General features: G+C 36.1%; 2 protein-coding genes across 3 annotated transcripts; both read left to right on the forward strand.

The window, feature by feature from the left end:
- Positions 1 to 1,767: 1,767 nt before the first annotated feature.
- LOC137955668 (protein AE7) lies at positions 1,768 to 7,073 on the forward strand. Of its 2 annotated transcripts, none has more exons than XM_068802714.1 (5): positions 1,768 to 1,899; positions 4,849 to 5,020; positions 5,851 to 5,956; positions 6,070 to 6,169; positions 6,712 to 7,073. In XM_068802714.1, the coding sequence occupies exons 2-5, from the start codon at positions 4,897 to 4,899 to the stop codon at positions 6,856 to 6,858; spliced, it is 477 nt and encodes a 158-aa protein (XP_068658815.1). In that variant the 5' UTR covers positions 1,768 to 1,899; positions 4,849 to 4,896; the 3' UTR covers positions 6,859 to 7,073. The 2 variants fall into 2 exon arrangements, with proteins under 2 accessions (XP_068658815.1, XP_068658816.1); XM_068802715.1 differs by having other exon boundaries at positions 4,853 to 5,020.
- A 325-nt stretch (positions 7,074 to 7,398) lies between these two features.
- On the forward strand, positions 7,399 to 12,736 carry LOC137955667 (uncharacterized). The gene is made up of 5 exons (XM_068802713.1): positions 7,399 to 8,216; positions 11,401 to 11,553; positions 11,666 to 11,807; positions 11,936 to 12,177; positions 12,334 to 12,736. The coding sequence occupies exons 1-5, from the start codon at positions 7,788 to 7,790 to the stop codon at positions 12,538 to 12,540; spliced, it is 1,173 nt and encodes a 390-aa protein (XP_068658814.1). The 5' UTR covers positions 7,399 to 7,787; the 3' UTR covers positions 12,541 to 12,736.
- Positions 12,737 to 16,732: the final 3,996 nt, after the last annotated feature.

A 16,732-nucleotide genomic window follows, 5' to 3' on the forward strand; every position in this document is an offset into this window, starting at 1 on the left:
TAGTTTAGTGAGATTCAAAGATGGGCTTAAGGGTATTTTTAATATTTATCAAGAAAAATAAATCAGATGTCAGGTCAAACAATGGCTGTTTCCCTTGGAACAGTTTGGTGTTATTCTTGTAATTTACTGCATTCACCTACACTAATATTCCTTAACTAAAACGTATTTTATGTATCAAAATAGCTGAAAATATGCTTTCATGTCTTCTTTGATCTTCAATTCAGAAGAAGGTAGTTCAATTTCTATTGACTTCTAGGAATAACACATAAATACAAGAGATCTCAAGAGAAAGGAGAGAGGAGATGAACTTTAGTTATTGGGAGAGATAGCAGAAACCAAGGGAGAGAAGCAAGAGAAAAAGAGAAAGAGGTGTATGGACGAATTTGAGCTAAGAGGAAGAGGTTTGAATGTTCTACCTTATACCTTGATGTTGTATTTATAGTTTAGTGAAAGTGTTCACAATGATTACAATGCTCTTAGGGCTACACACTTCAAAAGGAAAAAGACATAAAACGACAAACACCAACTTGAACGATTACAACTCTATGCCACCTCTATGAAAGTTTTTCTTATTTACTAGTCGTGCCACCCCTACACACGTGAGTGTTTCTTAACGATTTCCAATTGTAATAGTTCATTCGAAAATTCTCTTTGTTCCTTCCTATAGGAAATTTTACTTTTGGTAGTTTTACCAATGGAATTTTTTACGCGGATAAACAACACTTTTTTGGCATAAATTCTTTTCCATTGAGAAATTATGATGATTTTTTTTAGTGAGAAGAATTTCACCGATAAAAAGTGTACTTTAAGATGTAATTTGAATTTTACCAACAATTATTTCTCCTCTAATCCTAGGGAATCTTTTTTGGCAAAATTTATTTTCTTTGGTAACTATTTTCCTACAAAACCCCGAGAAAATCTTTTCTATTGAATTTTATTTTCCACTGCAAAATAGTTATTTTACAAAATTTTTGGTAAATTTTATTTTCACAAAAAAAGTAAGTTAAATATAATCATTCTAGCCAAACAATTATTGAGTGAAAATGTGTTTTTGTTCGTGGAGTGTGAAATTTTATGTGTATACCAGGGCATTATTCTTTGCATTTTGCATGTGGTTTGGACGAAAAAAATCTTTGTAAAACCCAATATGCTAAGTTGATTATTGTAGAAGATTTTACAAAATTGTTATACATTTCTAAGATTCTGTAAAAGACCTAGGTATTTTTGTGATATCCTAAATTTTTTTGGATCTTCTCGAGCCTTGCATTGAGTTCATTTTAATGTACGTTAATGTGGAGGGCTAATGCAGTGTGCATTGATGATGTGTCATGATGACATGTCATACATGTGTAGGATTATGTGGCGATTCCATTACATGGTAGGTTACATGGCATTAATACCCTCAAGTGCTATCGTGGCATGATGACTTGGCACGGTCAAAGCTGACGTCTCAATTTGGACTATACACATGTGTTATTTTATTTTATTTTTTAAATTGGAGCTGGTGCAATTCAATTGTTGCTGAACCAGTAGCACGTAAGAGAGTATTTAAAAGCAGAAAAAGACCAATATGTAACATCAATTTCTGGTAATGCTCACATTCCATTTGCTGATAGCATGCCTGACACGCCGTCATCTACGTCTATCTTCCATACTGGAAATAGATAAAATATAAGAGGGTACATATGGCATAAAAAATCGGGTCAATCCTTTTCTCATCAGCCGACAATCCTAATCTCTCATATGAGATTTTCCCAAAATCGAGAGATGGGGAGATTTAGAGTTGCTGCCTGCCGATTCGGAGGTTCTCGTTATCTATCGTCGTCGTCTATCATCGTCGTCCGTTGTCGCCCGTTGTGTAAGTGGTCTGGGATTGACGAAATCGAAGGTCTCGAGCAGGTATGTTCTTCTTGTTTAAACCTAATAATGAGAGTTTTGGGGGGCCTTCAGCTACTTATTTCTTCGTTTCTTTTTTCGTTTCTGTTCACTATTGTTGAGCATATCATTTTGTTTTGTTGGATCATATGTTTTCATTTTCATCTTTTGGTTTTGGAGTAGTCTGAATTCAACATCTTTCACCAGACTGCCCTAATTTATGTTTTCGTCTTTTATATTTATGTTATGGAGTATCTATTTTCATTGTTCTAGTTGTTGTATCATGTCGATTATGTTGCCAAATCACTCGTTCGCAGTAGCATGTACCCTTGAATTTTTTTGAGATTTTTTTTGTGGGGAAGGGGCAGGTCCCCTGGGCTTTGAGGGGCTGGGGTGGCTGCGTGAGTTGTGCTGCTCAATTTTGGTGTTCGTGTCGCGATTTTGAGATATTTGGTACTTGTATTGGTGTTCGGTTCGGGATTTTGAGGTCTTTGGTACTGGTTTTGAGTGAGATTCGTGGATTTGACGGAGCCTCTGATCGAAAATGCTTCATTTTTTTGTTTGAATTCGAAGAAAAGATTTGTTAGTCTCATTATCTAGTCTTCTCCAATCATATTGGTAGTGCGTCTGAAGCATTTATTTCCTATATGCACGGGTCTCATTCACTTAATCTATGCGACTGGAAAGGAGACTAAGGCTGATGCTCGTACATAGGACCAATGTTTCATATGCTGCTGAGATATCTCTCTTAACATGAAGATATATCAGATTCTATGATAAGGGAGAGGAATTAAGGGGTCTTTCGAGAAAATTATATTTCAGTGAGATACCTTGGTTACGTGGTGATATACCTAGAAAGGGCTGGACAAAGGTTGGGTTCAGAATATGTTTTTGAAATCTCGAATCCGACACTGTAATATATCACTTTGAAACTCCTTTTCTGCCTTAGTTCCCAACTCCCAAGTCCCATATCTCATCCTTGCCTCATCCAGTATCCTCATTGCATCCTCACATCTTTGACCAATTCTCACTCTAGTTTCCATCTTTCACATATTGTTATAAAAAGCTATAAAAAATAATTTTTTTTACATTAAAATAACATATATAAGATAAGGATTTTGGTATCATGTAAAGATTTTTTTTTTTTCTGTGGACAAAATTTTGTCTTCCTATTGCCCTTATTAAAGTAAAGATTTAAAAAAAAAATAGATGTCTTTTGGAAAAAAAAAACCAATGTAGTGGTATAGTAAAACCTCACAAGTTAGGGTGGGTCCTACTTGGGAAAACCCATCTCTATCCCAAATGCTAGCGGTGTTTTACTCAACTCTTCCTAGCTCCTCGCATTAAGGTGTCACTCATGCGATGGTCATCTGAGATGATATTGCAGTAGGTCAGCATTTGTATAACCAATATATGTCCACTCTAATTTTTTTTGAATCTTGTAATTTTATTGTGGATTGTCTAAGTATAATATTTGATATACAGTTGGATGAGTTAAAATATGCTATTCCCTATATTAACATTTGGGTATTCACGTTCAACTAAACAGCAAAAGTGAATGAGCTCCTTCCCTGAATGGGTCCATTCACCAAGAGTAGGGAACAGGGATCGTACTATGAATAGCACTAAGTAAGACCCATCTATAAATATCAAGGAAACTAGTATTCTTCATACTCCTGGAGCCACAATTGTACAATTCAGTACGAATGCTTCGAACTTTGTCCATATAAGTCTTAGTTTAAATTTGCTAATAATTGTACTAATTGGGGTTGATCCTCTTCAATCATATGGAGAAAATGAATGAACCCATTTATGTATAAAAGTGGATCCCAATTATCCATTTCATATGATTGGAGGGGATAACGTAATGGTTAATACATAGGTACTAAGCCCGTACAATCTGTATAAATCCCATTTGTTGGGTTTTGATTGAATATTTTATAATGGCATTTGAGTTTTTGACTCATTGCCTTATGTTGAGGATGCCTAAGAAAAAATTATTTCTTGTCGGTGCTAGCATTGAACTTATCTCTAAAATTTCCACTGCCTCATTGTCACCACGATTCCTTGTGAATTAAACTTCAAGACTTAGGGTGAGTGTCTTTTAGGTTGGCGTCTTTGTTTAATTATCTTTTCGTGGGTTTTTTACTTATTTAGTTGAGTTTGTTGAAGAGGCCATATCAAGGAGCCTAAGATGAGTCTCATGCAAAGCATTTCTCTTAAGTTCCATTAAGTCTAAGATAAATCTTATGCAAGACAAGTCTCACAAGAGAAGCAAACTCAAAGGTACCTTTTCTTCCTTATATTATTATTATTTTTTAAAACCCTCTCCATACAACACCGGAAGAAAGTTAAGATAGGGGTTTTCTCATACCCTGGCCCCATTTCTGGAAAGGGGTGCTGTGCTTACTGTTAGCTTTATATTTACCTTATACTGACCTCGTGTTAGTACCAAGCTGAGGTTGGTTCAATATATTAGTTTTTTGAAATGAAATAATATTAATTTTATATATGATGATTGCATTATTTAGCTGAATTTGAAGAACTGGAGAAATTGAAAATGAGGTTGGACAATATTGGGCACCCCCGACCAATCGGAGACTATCAGATATTTTATTACCATTCTTTTGCTAAATTATAAATCTTGTCTCTTCTTTCTATTTGGGCAATTTTACCTCTAGCTACGCAGTTAATATCTTGTCAAAGAAGCAGATAAATGTTGGTCCATACTTTTTTTGTGTGTGTCATAACAAGCCTGGTCATAAGTTATCTCTCATGTTTGTTCTATGTTTTTAATCAAGTCCAAAGTATTTGAGTAAAACACTAGCGGAAAGGAGAAAATATTGAATTTAATTCAGAAAGTGCGCATTAATATGTTTGTTTTTATTAAAATAAAGTTATTTGTCTGAAGCATGGATGGATCACAGACTTGCTCTAACTGTTTTTAATTATTCCTTGTTTTATTCTGGGCAGACAGTTTCATTCAAGTGAAAGAGATTCAATTGTGTATCTTATCCAAAAATGGTTTCTGGGTTGATTAATGCAAATCCAGTAGTCTATGAAAGAAAAGAGAGACGATCAAGAGCTCCACAGACTGATGTAGATGAGTATGCCACGGAACAAATCGATCAATTAGAAGTGTTTGATATCCTTGAACTGGAGTGGTGCTATCTACTTTTGGTCTTAAGCTATGCTTCTTTCTTCTTTTCATCTCCTTGTCTCTCTCCTATACTCTCTCATCTGTTTTGGAAGTAGGTGCTGATAAAACACATTTTATTTGGAGATTGTGGGGAAGCTCATAATAGCTATTCTTAAGTTAATTCCCCCAGAATGCACAAAAGTTGTAAAGAGATTCTATATGGTAAAGGCAGCTTTCTTTTCGATTGTATTTTATGGGTGGTTTCTGAGTAGACATATTAATGTTATTTTTATTGCCTTTTACTGATTTTGGTATAAAGCACTTCTTATTTTTTCTTTTTCCTAGCTACTGTCTATTTTCCTAATTTGAGTGTTCTTCTCTATTCATCCTATCAAACTTGCACCCAAAGTGCTCAGAACTTCTATGCTTGGTTATCCAAACGAGGAATTGAACTGGGATTTCTTAAAGCAGTTCATACAGCAATTCTGCTTCTCTGTGATTGATTTTTTTATAGAAAAATGTCTTTGCAGTTACTCTCTTGTCAACTTTAACATCAATTGATTAAAATCAGGTCAATTTTAAACTGTCCTTGTTTCTTTTGACATCTTAATACTATTTTAATCTTTCTTCTTCTTTTCTGCAAAGTATTATCTGCAAATTTTAGCAACAAAAAATGACAATCATTTATAGCACAACCAATCATCAATTACATTGGTGCTCTACCTTTTATATTTTATATGTTTGCTTCGTTGTATGAAAATGCTTGTCACTTTCATCATCAAGCTTTGTCCAGCTCTTATTGAGGTTGAAAAAGCTTGTTTCTTTAACAATCTTAAACCATATTAGAGATATAAAAGACCCAGAACATCCGTATTCTTTGGAAGAACTGAAAGTGGTTAACGAAGACGCAATTGAAGTAAATGATGGAGGAAGCTTAGTAAGGTGTGTGAGAAGCTCACCTCTTGTCAAACTATCTGGTTGTTACACTGAGTTACCTATTTAAACTAGTCAATGGGATATTTACAATATTAAAGTGATCATGGTTTATGAACCAGGGTGACTTTTACTCCAACAGTTGAGCACTGCAGCATGGCTACAGTTATTGGGCTTTGTATACGTGTAAAACTTATGCGTAGTCTACCTTCTCGTTACAAGGTATGGCCTCTTACTTATTCTCTTTGTTATGAATATGAACTAGATGAGGTTCCATACTCTGTCTTATTTGAATTTGGTTGGCTTGAGAAGGAGGCACTGGTAACATATGAGACGTGTTTAGTGTTTTATTAAGGGTGTAGCAGTGCTTTGTCTTCTTCTGTCATAGTTTGGTGGCCTGTGAATGTGGTAGAACTTCAATAAGATGGAAAAGGATATTTTCCCCCAAATTTTTTAGTTTGAATGTGTTCTGCATGCATGAATTTTTATTGTCTTGATCATGAAGAATTCAGTAAGCGCTACAGGCTTTTAAAACAATTCATGCTTTAGACATTTTAACAACTTTTCATTGGGACGTGCATTTGTATAATTCTAACCTATTGCATGGGTACCTTTTCCATCAAGATTTCCGGTCTCTGTAAGAGGTCTCGCACATGGTCACCCCCTGCTTAAAGAAACATTTTCAGGATTTTAGCCACTCGAGATGTCTCCCCCTGATTTAAATGCAGTAATTATTGCTTGTTTTCCTTTGTTTCTGCGTCCAGGTGGAGGTTAAGGTTGCTCCAGGAAGTCATGCTACTGAAGCTGCAGTAAACAAGCAGTTGAATGACAAAGAACGGGTAGCAGCAGCATTGGAAAATCCCAATCTTGTGGAGATGGTTGATGAGTGTCTTTCTCCTTCCTATACTTGACTCATGCTGCCATCCGTAGTATTTTCAGTCTTTTGAGCATGGGAAGATGCAGGCATGAATGATTAACATAATGAACGAGCTCCTGTAAATTGCTTCTACACTGTTTGAAGAGAATTATTTGTCGAAAACTATGCCTGCTTTAGAAACCGTGGCGATAATCTTCTCCAGCCTGTGGGAGCAAAATGAATGGAGGGTATAGCCTTTTTGGTGGGTAATGAGTGGAGTAGAACTACTGCAGTAGATCTTCAGAATGTGTCTTTTGGTTTTAAGAAACATACATGTAATAAGAATGTGACAATGCTTCAGATCGACTACATACTTCTGAAATCATTTTTAACTAATTTTTTATATTAGTTTACTGAATTAAGTTTTTCAATGAATTATATTGAATTTTATATTAGTTTTAAAAAGTCAAAAAAATAATTTTTGTTATTTCACTTTTTACAATATCATATATCAATTTTTTAATTTTTTTATATCTCGTGAATAATCAAGCATACCTGATGTGAATGAACTTAGGTTTCACTCCTTCGTAGAACAAAATCTGACAAATAATATTCAAAATGAAAGAAGAAACTGGAAGGTTGCACAGTTGCACGATCTACCACCGTCCTAGAAAAGTAGCAGTCAATTTAACAGATTTCCCCCATGAATTTTAATAGATTGTCGAGCGCCACGAGAGCGGGTGGAGGTGGAATTGGATACTTCTTCAGGATACAAGTTTTAAGGACGTCCGGCCGGCGTCGATTTGGATTTTGGGCGTAAAAGAAGAAGGGGGGAGAAAAAGAAGCGCAAAGGAACGAGGTAAAGGGATCAAACGGGAAAAAAAATATTCTTTGCTCGAAAAAGTTGATTGGAATCCGGCAAACCTCTCGGGGCGAATTCGCCGAGCATCTCCATCCTCCGCCCTTGATTTTGACACCCTATAAATGTGGTCCGCTTCCTTCATTCTGGATAAACGTCAGCAGCCACCTCCCGACCATCACCAGAAGAAGCTGACGCCTCCCATCAAAATGGCTGACACCCTCCTAAACCCAAAAAATCCTACCCCGCCCTCTAACATCTCCGCCTACTACCAGACCCGAGCGGACCACCATGCTGTCGTCTCTAGCGACTGGCTCGCCCAGGCGCAGTCTGCCGTCCTCGGTGAGTCGCCTGAAACGGACCGGACGTCCATTGGGGACGGCAATAGGAAGGCGTTTAGCGTGATTGAGGAGTTCAATTACTGGAGAAAGAAGCCCGATCTGGCCGAGGCAGTCGCTGCGATCATGGCGTTGGCGGCCGTGATACGCTTTAGCGAGGCAACGACGATGATGGAGCTCGAGATTGAGCTTAAAAAAGCGTCTGACACCTTGAAGGTAGGAGTTTGAGGCCTTCATTCCCTAAATACTAGTTTCCAAATTCTAGAAGGGATTGTTTAACTTACACTGCGGTGAAGGGGGTATTCGATTCTGTGGCCTATAACAATTTTAGATTTTATGTTGAGATTCTGTTGCATTCTGTAATTTCGATTTATTTGTGTGCGTTTGCTTGCTTGTCACGTTCATTTTTTTTCTCCGTATACGCTACCCGAGCAATTGAGGCAATAAAAAAATTTTGAGATTGATTTGGCATTGATAAAGTTGAGTTATAAATCTTTCCTGTTTTCTTTTTTATGGTGCTCCATTGTAGTTTCGGTAGTTGATTTTCTGCTTTTAGCTGTATTTGTTTTATGTTGTCATGTTCTATTTCATTTATGTCCTTCTTGATACGAGATAGTACTGCATGGCTTAAGGGAGAGTTGTCTTGTCTATGGCCTCTATCTCAAAGATTGGAACTTGTTGATAGCTGTATGTAAAACTTTTCTGTTAGTGTTAGCAACCTGTTAACAGGTTTCATGGATAAAGAATCAGATAGTCTGACTTTCATTTTGAGAGGATACTTTATTATGGCAAAATCCTAGAGTTTCACGCTGCCAAAATGTTTTCCTGAAATTGTGAGTTCACAATCACTTTCTCTTAATGCCAACTAGTTCACATGACCATCTCCTGGAAAAGTTTTCTTTTTTGGGAGATGGAATTTCTAATTGATCATATGGGAAAAATCAAAGTAGGTTCTGACAAACACAAATAAAAATTTTCTGTCTATACTTCAGACATAGTACAGAAATTAGTACAAATTATTCTGGACCATTGCCTTTCTGTCCCCACAAGGTTGACTGCTGTTCATAAGCCCTGCTTTCCTGGTTACAGTAGGGCATCACCCAAGTCAATGGACTTGCCTCAAACCTTGCTCACGTTATTATTATTATATATTCACTAGATTTTTTTATCTGAATGGTTCATAATTGAGTTTTGTAAGAAGACCTATACCTTCTCGGTAATTGGTTGTTGTTTATCTGCAAAGAACAAAAGAGAACAATTATGAATCAGGTTAGTTTGTGACACTTAAGTTCTACCAAATTATGACCTGTTTACATTTCTTACTACCAGGGTACAACCCACTTTATGTTCCTACCGGGGGATGGATTGAGTGATAATCGTGTTTGCGTACTTGTGTACGTGGAAAAGATCTGCAAGTGTTGAAATAAAATATGCAAATAAGGTAGACCTGAAAATTTATATCGTTCACCATCCTTCTCCCAATCCACACTTTAAGCAACTTGCTTGAGATTCCTATAAGTCATCGTGTATTTTAGCGGAGCCCACAACACCAACATATAACAAGAGTAAACTGCTCTTACAACATACGAGCAACCCCTTGTCTCAATACCCTAAGATTTACACTGAACCTCAATACAAATGGCTCATTGGCCTTTACAACCAGAGGAAAAAGAAAAAAGGTGCGGAAAACACAAGTTAATGGAATAGACTTACAGCCTACTAGCTTGATTTCTCCTTGAATGTGGACAAACCTAAAGGAATTCAGACTTTGGGGTACTGGTGATTGATTTGAATACTTTTCAATGCAAAGATTTTACTAGTTTTACCTTAATGATGTTAGATGATCACCATCCTTTATAAATTGCACCTCGGTGGCATTTATAAACGAAAAGTAAGAGCTAGAAATGCAACTAGCCATTCTTGGTCTGTTGGAGGTCACTCCACGCAGCCTCGTGGCCCCTTGAGGTGCTTGAAAACAGCTTAAAAAACTTGCCCCTATAAATCAGGTCGATAACCCTAAGATGACTGGAATTCTCTCCATTTGACCTGATAAATTCTGGAAGCTTACCAGAATTTCATCCAGTCAACCCGTCCCGTTCCATATCAGGTTGACCATTGAATTCTAGAAAGTGTGATTACACTCCCATTGGGTCATTTTCTATTCTAACTCATTTTAAATGTGTCCTAGCCTATGTGCTTTATAGGAGTGTTCATACAAACATGGAGTAATAAACTAAAATAAAATTTTTAAGTAGAAAATATAACCCTTATATAAAAATTGACTCTTTACAATCTTGAAAGCTCTTCCACTTGACTTGTCTTCTTCTGAGTAACCATCTGTACCTCAGGTTCTTGACTTGGTAACTTAAATCTTTAATTTTTTTTATTCGAATTCATTCCTTAGACTGCTTAAATCTTTGGTGGAAGACATGTGTCTAATAACACAAGTAAAATTATTAGTTGTACACTGACATGTGTTAATAACACTTGTAAGATTGTTAGTTATACACTTTCCCATTATGTTTTTTTTTTATTAAAAAAAACATATGGTGCTAAACATGATTTGAGCCCTTGGGCGAACAAGCTCTTTCCAGAGATTGCCACCTTTTGAAGTTCAATAATAAGAATGTCTTGGTAGCTGGTTGCTAACTTTGGAAGCCATAATCCACCTAAAAAATCCTCCATGACAATCTTCATTTCACAATCCTCGCTTGCTTTGCTCGGAATTGATGGTGCTACTAAAGATATTGATGGTACTATACTACTAGTCTATGTTGGTCCAGCAGGTACCATGATTATAATAAAGCAGAAACAAACTCTCGCTAGTATCTTGCCTGCTTTGCTCAGAATTGTTCCAGTCCTCTAATTATTGAAGAAGTCTCAGCTAATATGATTGGGTGGATAAGTACGGTTCCTCCTCGCCTCTAGTTGGCAAATCATTTGGAAGCATGTGCTCAGATCAGCCAACTCCCTCTCTAGGCTGTTCTTTGTATTTCAAAGCTCATTGCTTTTGTAATTTTAGGGGTCTCCCCTTGTGCTTTGTGTCATATTCTCTGATTGTACTCTAGCTTGTACTTTAGCTTTCAAGCAGTAAAAGCTCTCAGCATTTTTTTAAAAAAATGGAAAAAAAGATCTGTTTCAAGCATGTTACTGTATCTCCTTAGTTATGAATTCTTTGGTGGTTAATGAATTGTCTGGTTGTTAAGTTGAGTGGTTTTCCCAATCCATTCTTCTATGCAGTTTTCCCTTCTGAGTCATTTAATAGTACACTTCAGTGGTTTCTTTGTGAAAATTTCCAGTTTCTTTTCAGCAAGTTGACTGGGGCAATTTTTAGGCAGAAGTTGTGCTCCATTCTTGCCTCTTAATAATTTTCTGGATGGTTGAATTCAATTTTTTTCAGTCATGGGATACAACTTCTATCTCTTTGTCAGCCAGCTGTGACTTGTTCATGCGCTATGTTACTAGAACTTCAGCTCTGGAATATGAGGACTTCTCTGCTGCAAAGTCCCGTTTGATAGAAAGAGGAGAGAAGTTTGGTGAAATATCACTCAAGGTATTTCTTGTCTTCTTTGTGGTTATTTTAGTTGTTTTTCAGTCTCGTAGTGTTCCTATGTTTGCTGCTGTAACTTCATATCTAGTTGGATCAGTGAAATTTGTGTTTCCAGGCACGCAGGACCATAGCAATGCTTAGTCAGGATTTTATATTCGATGGATGTACTATCTTGGTTCATGGCTATTCAAGAGTTGTACTGGAAGTACTGAAGACTGCGGCAGCTGGTGGGAAGAACTTCAAAGTCTGTTGCACAGGTTGGCCTCTGGGTCCTTTTTGTGGTATATCTTAGATAGTAATATGTTACCCTTTTTTGAGAAATTTCTTTGGACCCACTGGTGTGACAAAGGTCGCTCATTTTCTTGAATTTGTTGTTGGAACCTAGAGGGAAGACCCGATCGAACAGGCTTGAGATTCTCCAAGGAAATGGCAACTCTTGGTGTGCCTGTTAAGCTTCTCATTGACTCTGCAGTGGCATATACAATGGATGAGATTGACATGGTCTTTGTTGGAGCAGACGGAGTGGTTGAGAGTGGAGGTATAATCAACATGATGGGAACATACCAAATCGCATTGGTTGCCCACGGCATGAACAGGCCTGTGTATGTTGCTGCTGAAAGCTACAAGGTATGGCAAATTCCTTATCTATCAATAAGTAAGACGCTTATGCCAAATCACATTTCAGATGTGTGTTGATGATGGAGTTATCATGCTTCATGAGTTTTAATTGTTTAACTTACAAACTTCTAACATGATATGTTCTGTGTTTTGGTAAATTTGCAGTTCGCCCGTCTATACCCTTTAGACCAGAAAGATCTGGCTCCAGCTCCACGCCCTATTGATTTTGGGGTCCCAATTCCTTCCAAGGTTGAAGTTGAAAAATCTGCCAGGGATTACACCCCTCCTCAGTATCTTACCCTCCTATTTACCGATCTTGGTGTTCTAACCCCATCTGTAGTTAGCGATGAGCTTATTCAACTATACCTATAGCATGAAGCTGATTAATTTTAATTTTGTACTCTGGTCAGATCGTTATAGTCATGGCTTTGATTTGTAAAACTGAATTACCTAGGGTTACTGCCTCCTTTGGTATATGCTTTCGATATACTACTGTATGATATTTTAGTCCTGTCTTCATACAAATATTGAAACGATATCAGATATTAGAACATGTTGTGGTTCAAAATTTCTCTTATTTTTTTATTAATCGGAATTTGATCATTATTATTTTTAAAAAATTATGCATGAGTTTGAAAAATCAGATGACGTGTACGTGATAAGTGTCTCATGCATGCATGAGTTTCAGAAATCAGAAGAAAGGCGTTTGCAATGTTGTTGAAGACAACCATGGGATGGATCTTGACGTCCATTATCAAGCTGAAACATCGACACTTACAAGACGAAGACAAAGGCTACTCGCTCCAATTCAGATTTGTTAGCTCTATCATTCTCTTCCTGTATGGAAGATTCGGTGTCGAAGTACCCAACCGACTTCTCCGTTAATCCTGTTATCAGATATCTCCTCCAGAGATTCGGTATAGAGTTATCGGAAGATTTTTAAAAAAATTCGAATCTTTATTTGGATCAGATGCAAACCTTCAAAAGCTTTATTCTTATGCAATAAAGCTTGATTTTAGAGATGAGGGCTACCTTGTTTATCCGCAGGGATGCTACTTACTACGAGCGTTTCAGAAACGGGAAGACGGGTAGAGGAGCATCAATGGCGAAATCTGTTGAAATAACCACGCAACTAATGCTTCTTCATTACATTACATTGATAACGCTTAAGTCTTTCATTTAAAGAAAACACTACATTCTTTCCCGTTGCAATCGCAATGCCTTTGGAGAGAAGCAGATCAGACTGGAAAATATACGAAACGGCGGAGTACGTCAAGATTCGGTCGTCAGACTTTTCTTCGAAAGAAGCTTCGCCCTCAACTCAGCCGCGTCGACGTCACCAAAGCGATTCTCCGGGATCCAGTACCCCGTCTGCGGATCCCTCATCCAGTAGCACTTCTGCGACGTCTCCGACTCGGTCTTCATCCCTGCTACTGCTGACACTGATGGCTTAAGCCCTATTTCCGCATCGCCTGCTGCAGAAGACAAGCATCTCCGACTGCGAGATGAAAAGCGAACACTCTTAAGTCCCGTAACAGATAACAAAAAAGCACCAAACCGAAACAGAAAAAGAAAGCCGTGAAGCACTTACGTCACAGAGAAAACGCCGGTGATCGTCCGAGCCTTCGACATTGATGACCCAGTAAGCAAAAAAAGGAAGGATTCTTGAGTAGAGTGGGTTTAAGCAAAAAAAGGAAGGATTCTTGAGTAGAGTGGGTTTTGCGATGGGGAGAGGCCAATATATATAGAGAGGAAGGGACCGGAGAGTGAGGGTTCATAATGCTACTAGAATCTAATTCTCCAAACTTACCTAAACTAATATTCTGAAATCTGTAACGTTGCTCGTTTTGTTTACCGGCTTTTAATCTTCTAATTGTAGCAGTTGAAATTAAAGCTTTTACAAATAGGAATTTTTAGGATATTACCTGATTTTTTTAACATAATAACACAAAACTTTTTTAACTTATTTAGTAGTAAACTTTGAATAAATTAATTAACTAAAATTTTATTTTATTTTTAATATTTATAAATATTTTTTTATAAATAAATATTTATTTTCAAAAAAATAATATTTTTGAAAAATGACTTTATGATTTAAATAAAAAATTTAAAAGATTTTTTAAATATTTTAAAATAAAATGTGTACTAATAAATTAGATTTTTAAACTGTAACATAATTTTAATTTTTTTAAATTAAAAATATTTTAAATCTATAATAAAAGGTGTTAAATAGTAAGAATATTTTTTAATTAATTAATATAGGGAATTTTATGTTTTTTATTATAAAAAAGGTAGAATATTTGTACCAATAAATAAGAATTTTAAAACTAAATTATTTTATACTAAAAATTGTATTAAAATAATTACATTAAGGTATTATGAAAATAAAGTATTAATTATATTTAAAAATATTTTTAAAATAATTAATACTCAATTTTTATATATTTTTATATTAAAGTGAAGGTAATAAAATAAAATGTGTGAGATTTTTTAAAATCAGAAATTTAATATTTAAAAAAAAATAATTACAAAATAACCTAAGTCAATCATGAAAAAAAATGGGAGAAAAAAAAACGAACTGACATGGAGGGGCGATATGGCATTTAATGACGAAGTAGATGTGTCATCCTATCCTACGTGGAGGATTACAGAATAATGAGTGAGCTGGAACTCGTGATCTCTACTACCTCTCTAATGGAGGCTCTCACATCCATTAGCCCAAGTAAACTCACTACGTGCATCTTTAAAATCGTGTTTCATGCACGATTGATTGATGCCATTCGATCAAATGGGTATAGGGTGCCTCCCTTCTTTCCAAAGCTTAGAGCTTGAGACTTGACAGCCGCCAAAGAATCGACAAAAGCAGAGCAGAAACGACGGAAAAGAGCTGGAAGATGCATCTTTCATCTGATCATTCTCTGCTCGTTTCTTCTAATTTTTTTGCCAATCTTGTTCGTAGCTTCTACCCTAAAGTATAATGCAAAATGCGAAAATTTTAGAAGTTTTATGAGCTGTTAAAAGATGGCGAAGAAAGGGAGAAATGGTCCTCTTTTAAAAAAATTATCCATTCGCCATTTTCCCCTTTCTATGAGCTATGAAGAAAATGCCATTTTCGTGAGCTCTTAAAAAATTACGTTATCAATTCGCTCTTCGTGTTTAATACTTACAAATCAATGTTTAATACTTGTAAATTGTAATGTTATTTGGTCTTCATATATCCACTTTTAAAAATATTTTAGTTGATCTCCTTTGCTTTCTGCTTGTGTTTATTTTAGCCTTAGTTATTTGAACCTTAATTGAGATTTATGATGAATATGTATTCTTATGTATTGTGGAGATTAGTAATGAAATGACCGTTTTAAGTATTATCTCTATGGGTGTTTCCACAAATTGTAGGTTATATTTTTCATCAAGTTCAGGTTGGTCAAAGATAATGACTTATGTGAAACAAGTGGAAGTAGTAAATTCACTAAAGTCGGAATTAGATAATTATCTTGAAAAAAGGTGTGTTTATATGTGAGGAAACTTCACAATATAATTTTGATATTTTAGAATGGTGAGAAGTGAATAACCAAAAATTTCGGTTATTATCTAAGATAGCAATAGACATGCATGCAATTTTCATATGTACAATAGCCTCAAAGTCTAGTTTTAGTGCTAGCTGATAGAGTAATAAGCCCATATCATTATTCCTTGGCACGTGATACAATTCAAATTGTGATTTATGGCGGTGATTGGATTAGGGCTCTTCACGGTGTCAAGAAAAATCAAAAGGTGATCTACTTTTGAATAATTATTTACTATAAGATTTTTCAGAGATTTGTTTAGTTTTATTTGTTAAATTATTGTTTGTTGATTGGAACCTGAGAAGAAGTTTGTGGAGATAATGCTACTAGTTACTTGATTTCTTAATATTATTCATTACATGAAGTGATTAGTAACGGAATAATATATTTTTTATTAGACAATAATAAGTTATGTTCTTTTGTTTTTTTTTCAGAGGTGGAAATTTTGCTCATGCAAATAAGGACTTAATATATTGTTTTCTAGCACAAAAAGAATGTCTTGGAGTTTATAAATTTGTATTGGATGAGCCTAATGAGCTTGAAATGCTTCGGGTTTTGCACGAAGTTTGCTCTTGGGCTTTGGTTCTTGGTCGAGTCATTACTATGAAGATTGCACGAACTCGAGCTTTTAGGTGACACTTAGAATTAAAATGGGGTTAATTATATTTTACAAAGACCAATTCACCATTAAAATATTAACCTCCTCCATTGAGAAAATAAATTAAATACGGTGACTCCCATTTTTCCGTCTCTCTCGCTTTTCCTGAAAACTTGCGCTGCAACTTAGATCGATTTATTCGTTCCAGAGATTGAGACACGGAACGGGGACCATTTCCACAAATCTCTTCAACCATCTTCCTCGAACGTCGCTTTTAACCGGGAGGACGGAGTTACCAGTCTAGCCCGGAGTTGGATCCTCGCTCTCGAATAATGCAGGTCACGAGGAGGTGACAAGGCTACAACGCCCTATGAACTATTTGATACTTATCCCACGATTC

This window comes from Aristolochia californica, unplaced genomic scaffold (assembly GCF_029961685.1).
Source record: "Aristolochia californica isolate CCGP_79_NKW_82.1479 unplaced genomic scaffold, dmAriCali1.0.hap1 SCAF_2, whole genome shotgun sequence".
Lineage (NCBI taxonomy): Eukaryota > Viridiplantae > Streptophyta > Magnoliopsida > Piperales > Aristolochiaceae > Aristolochia > Aristolochia californica.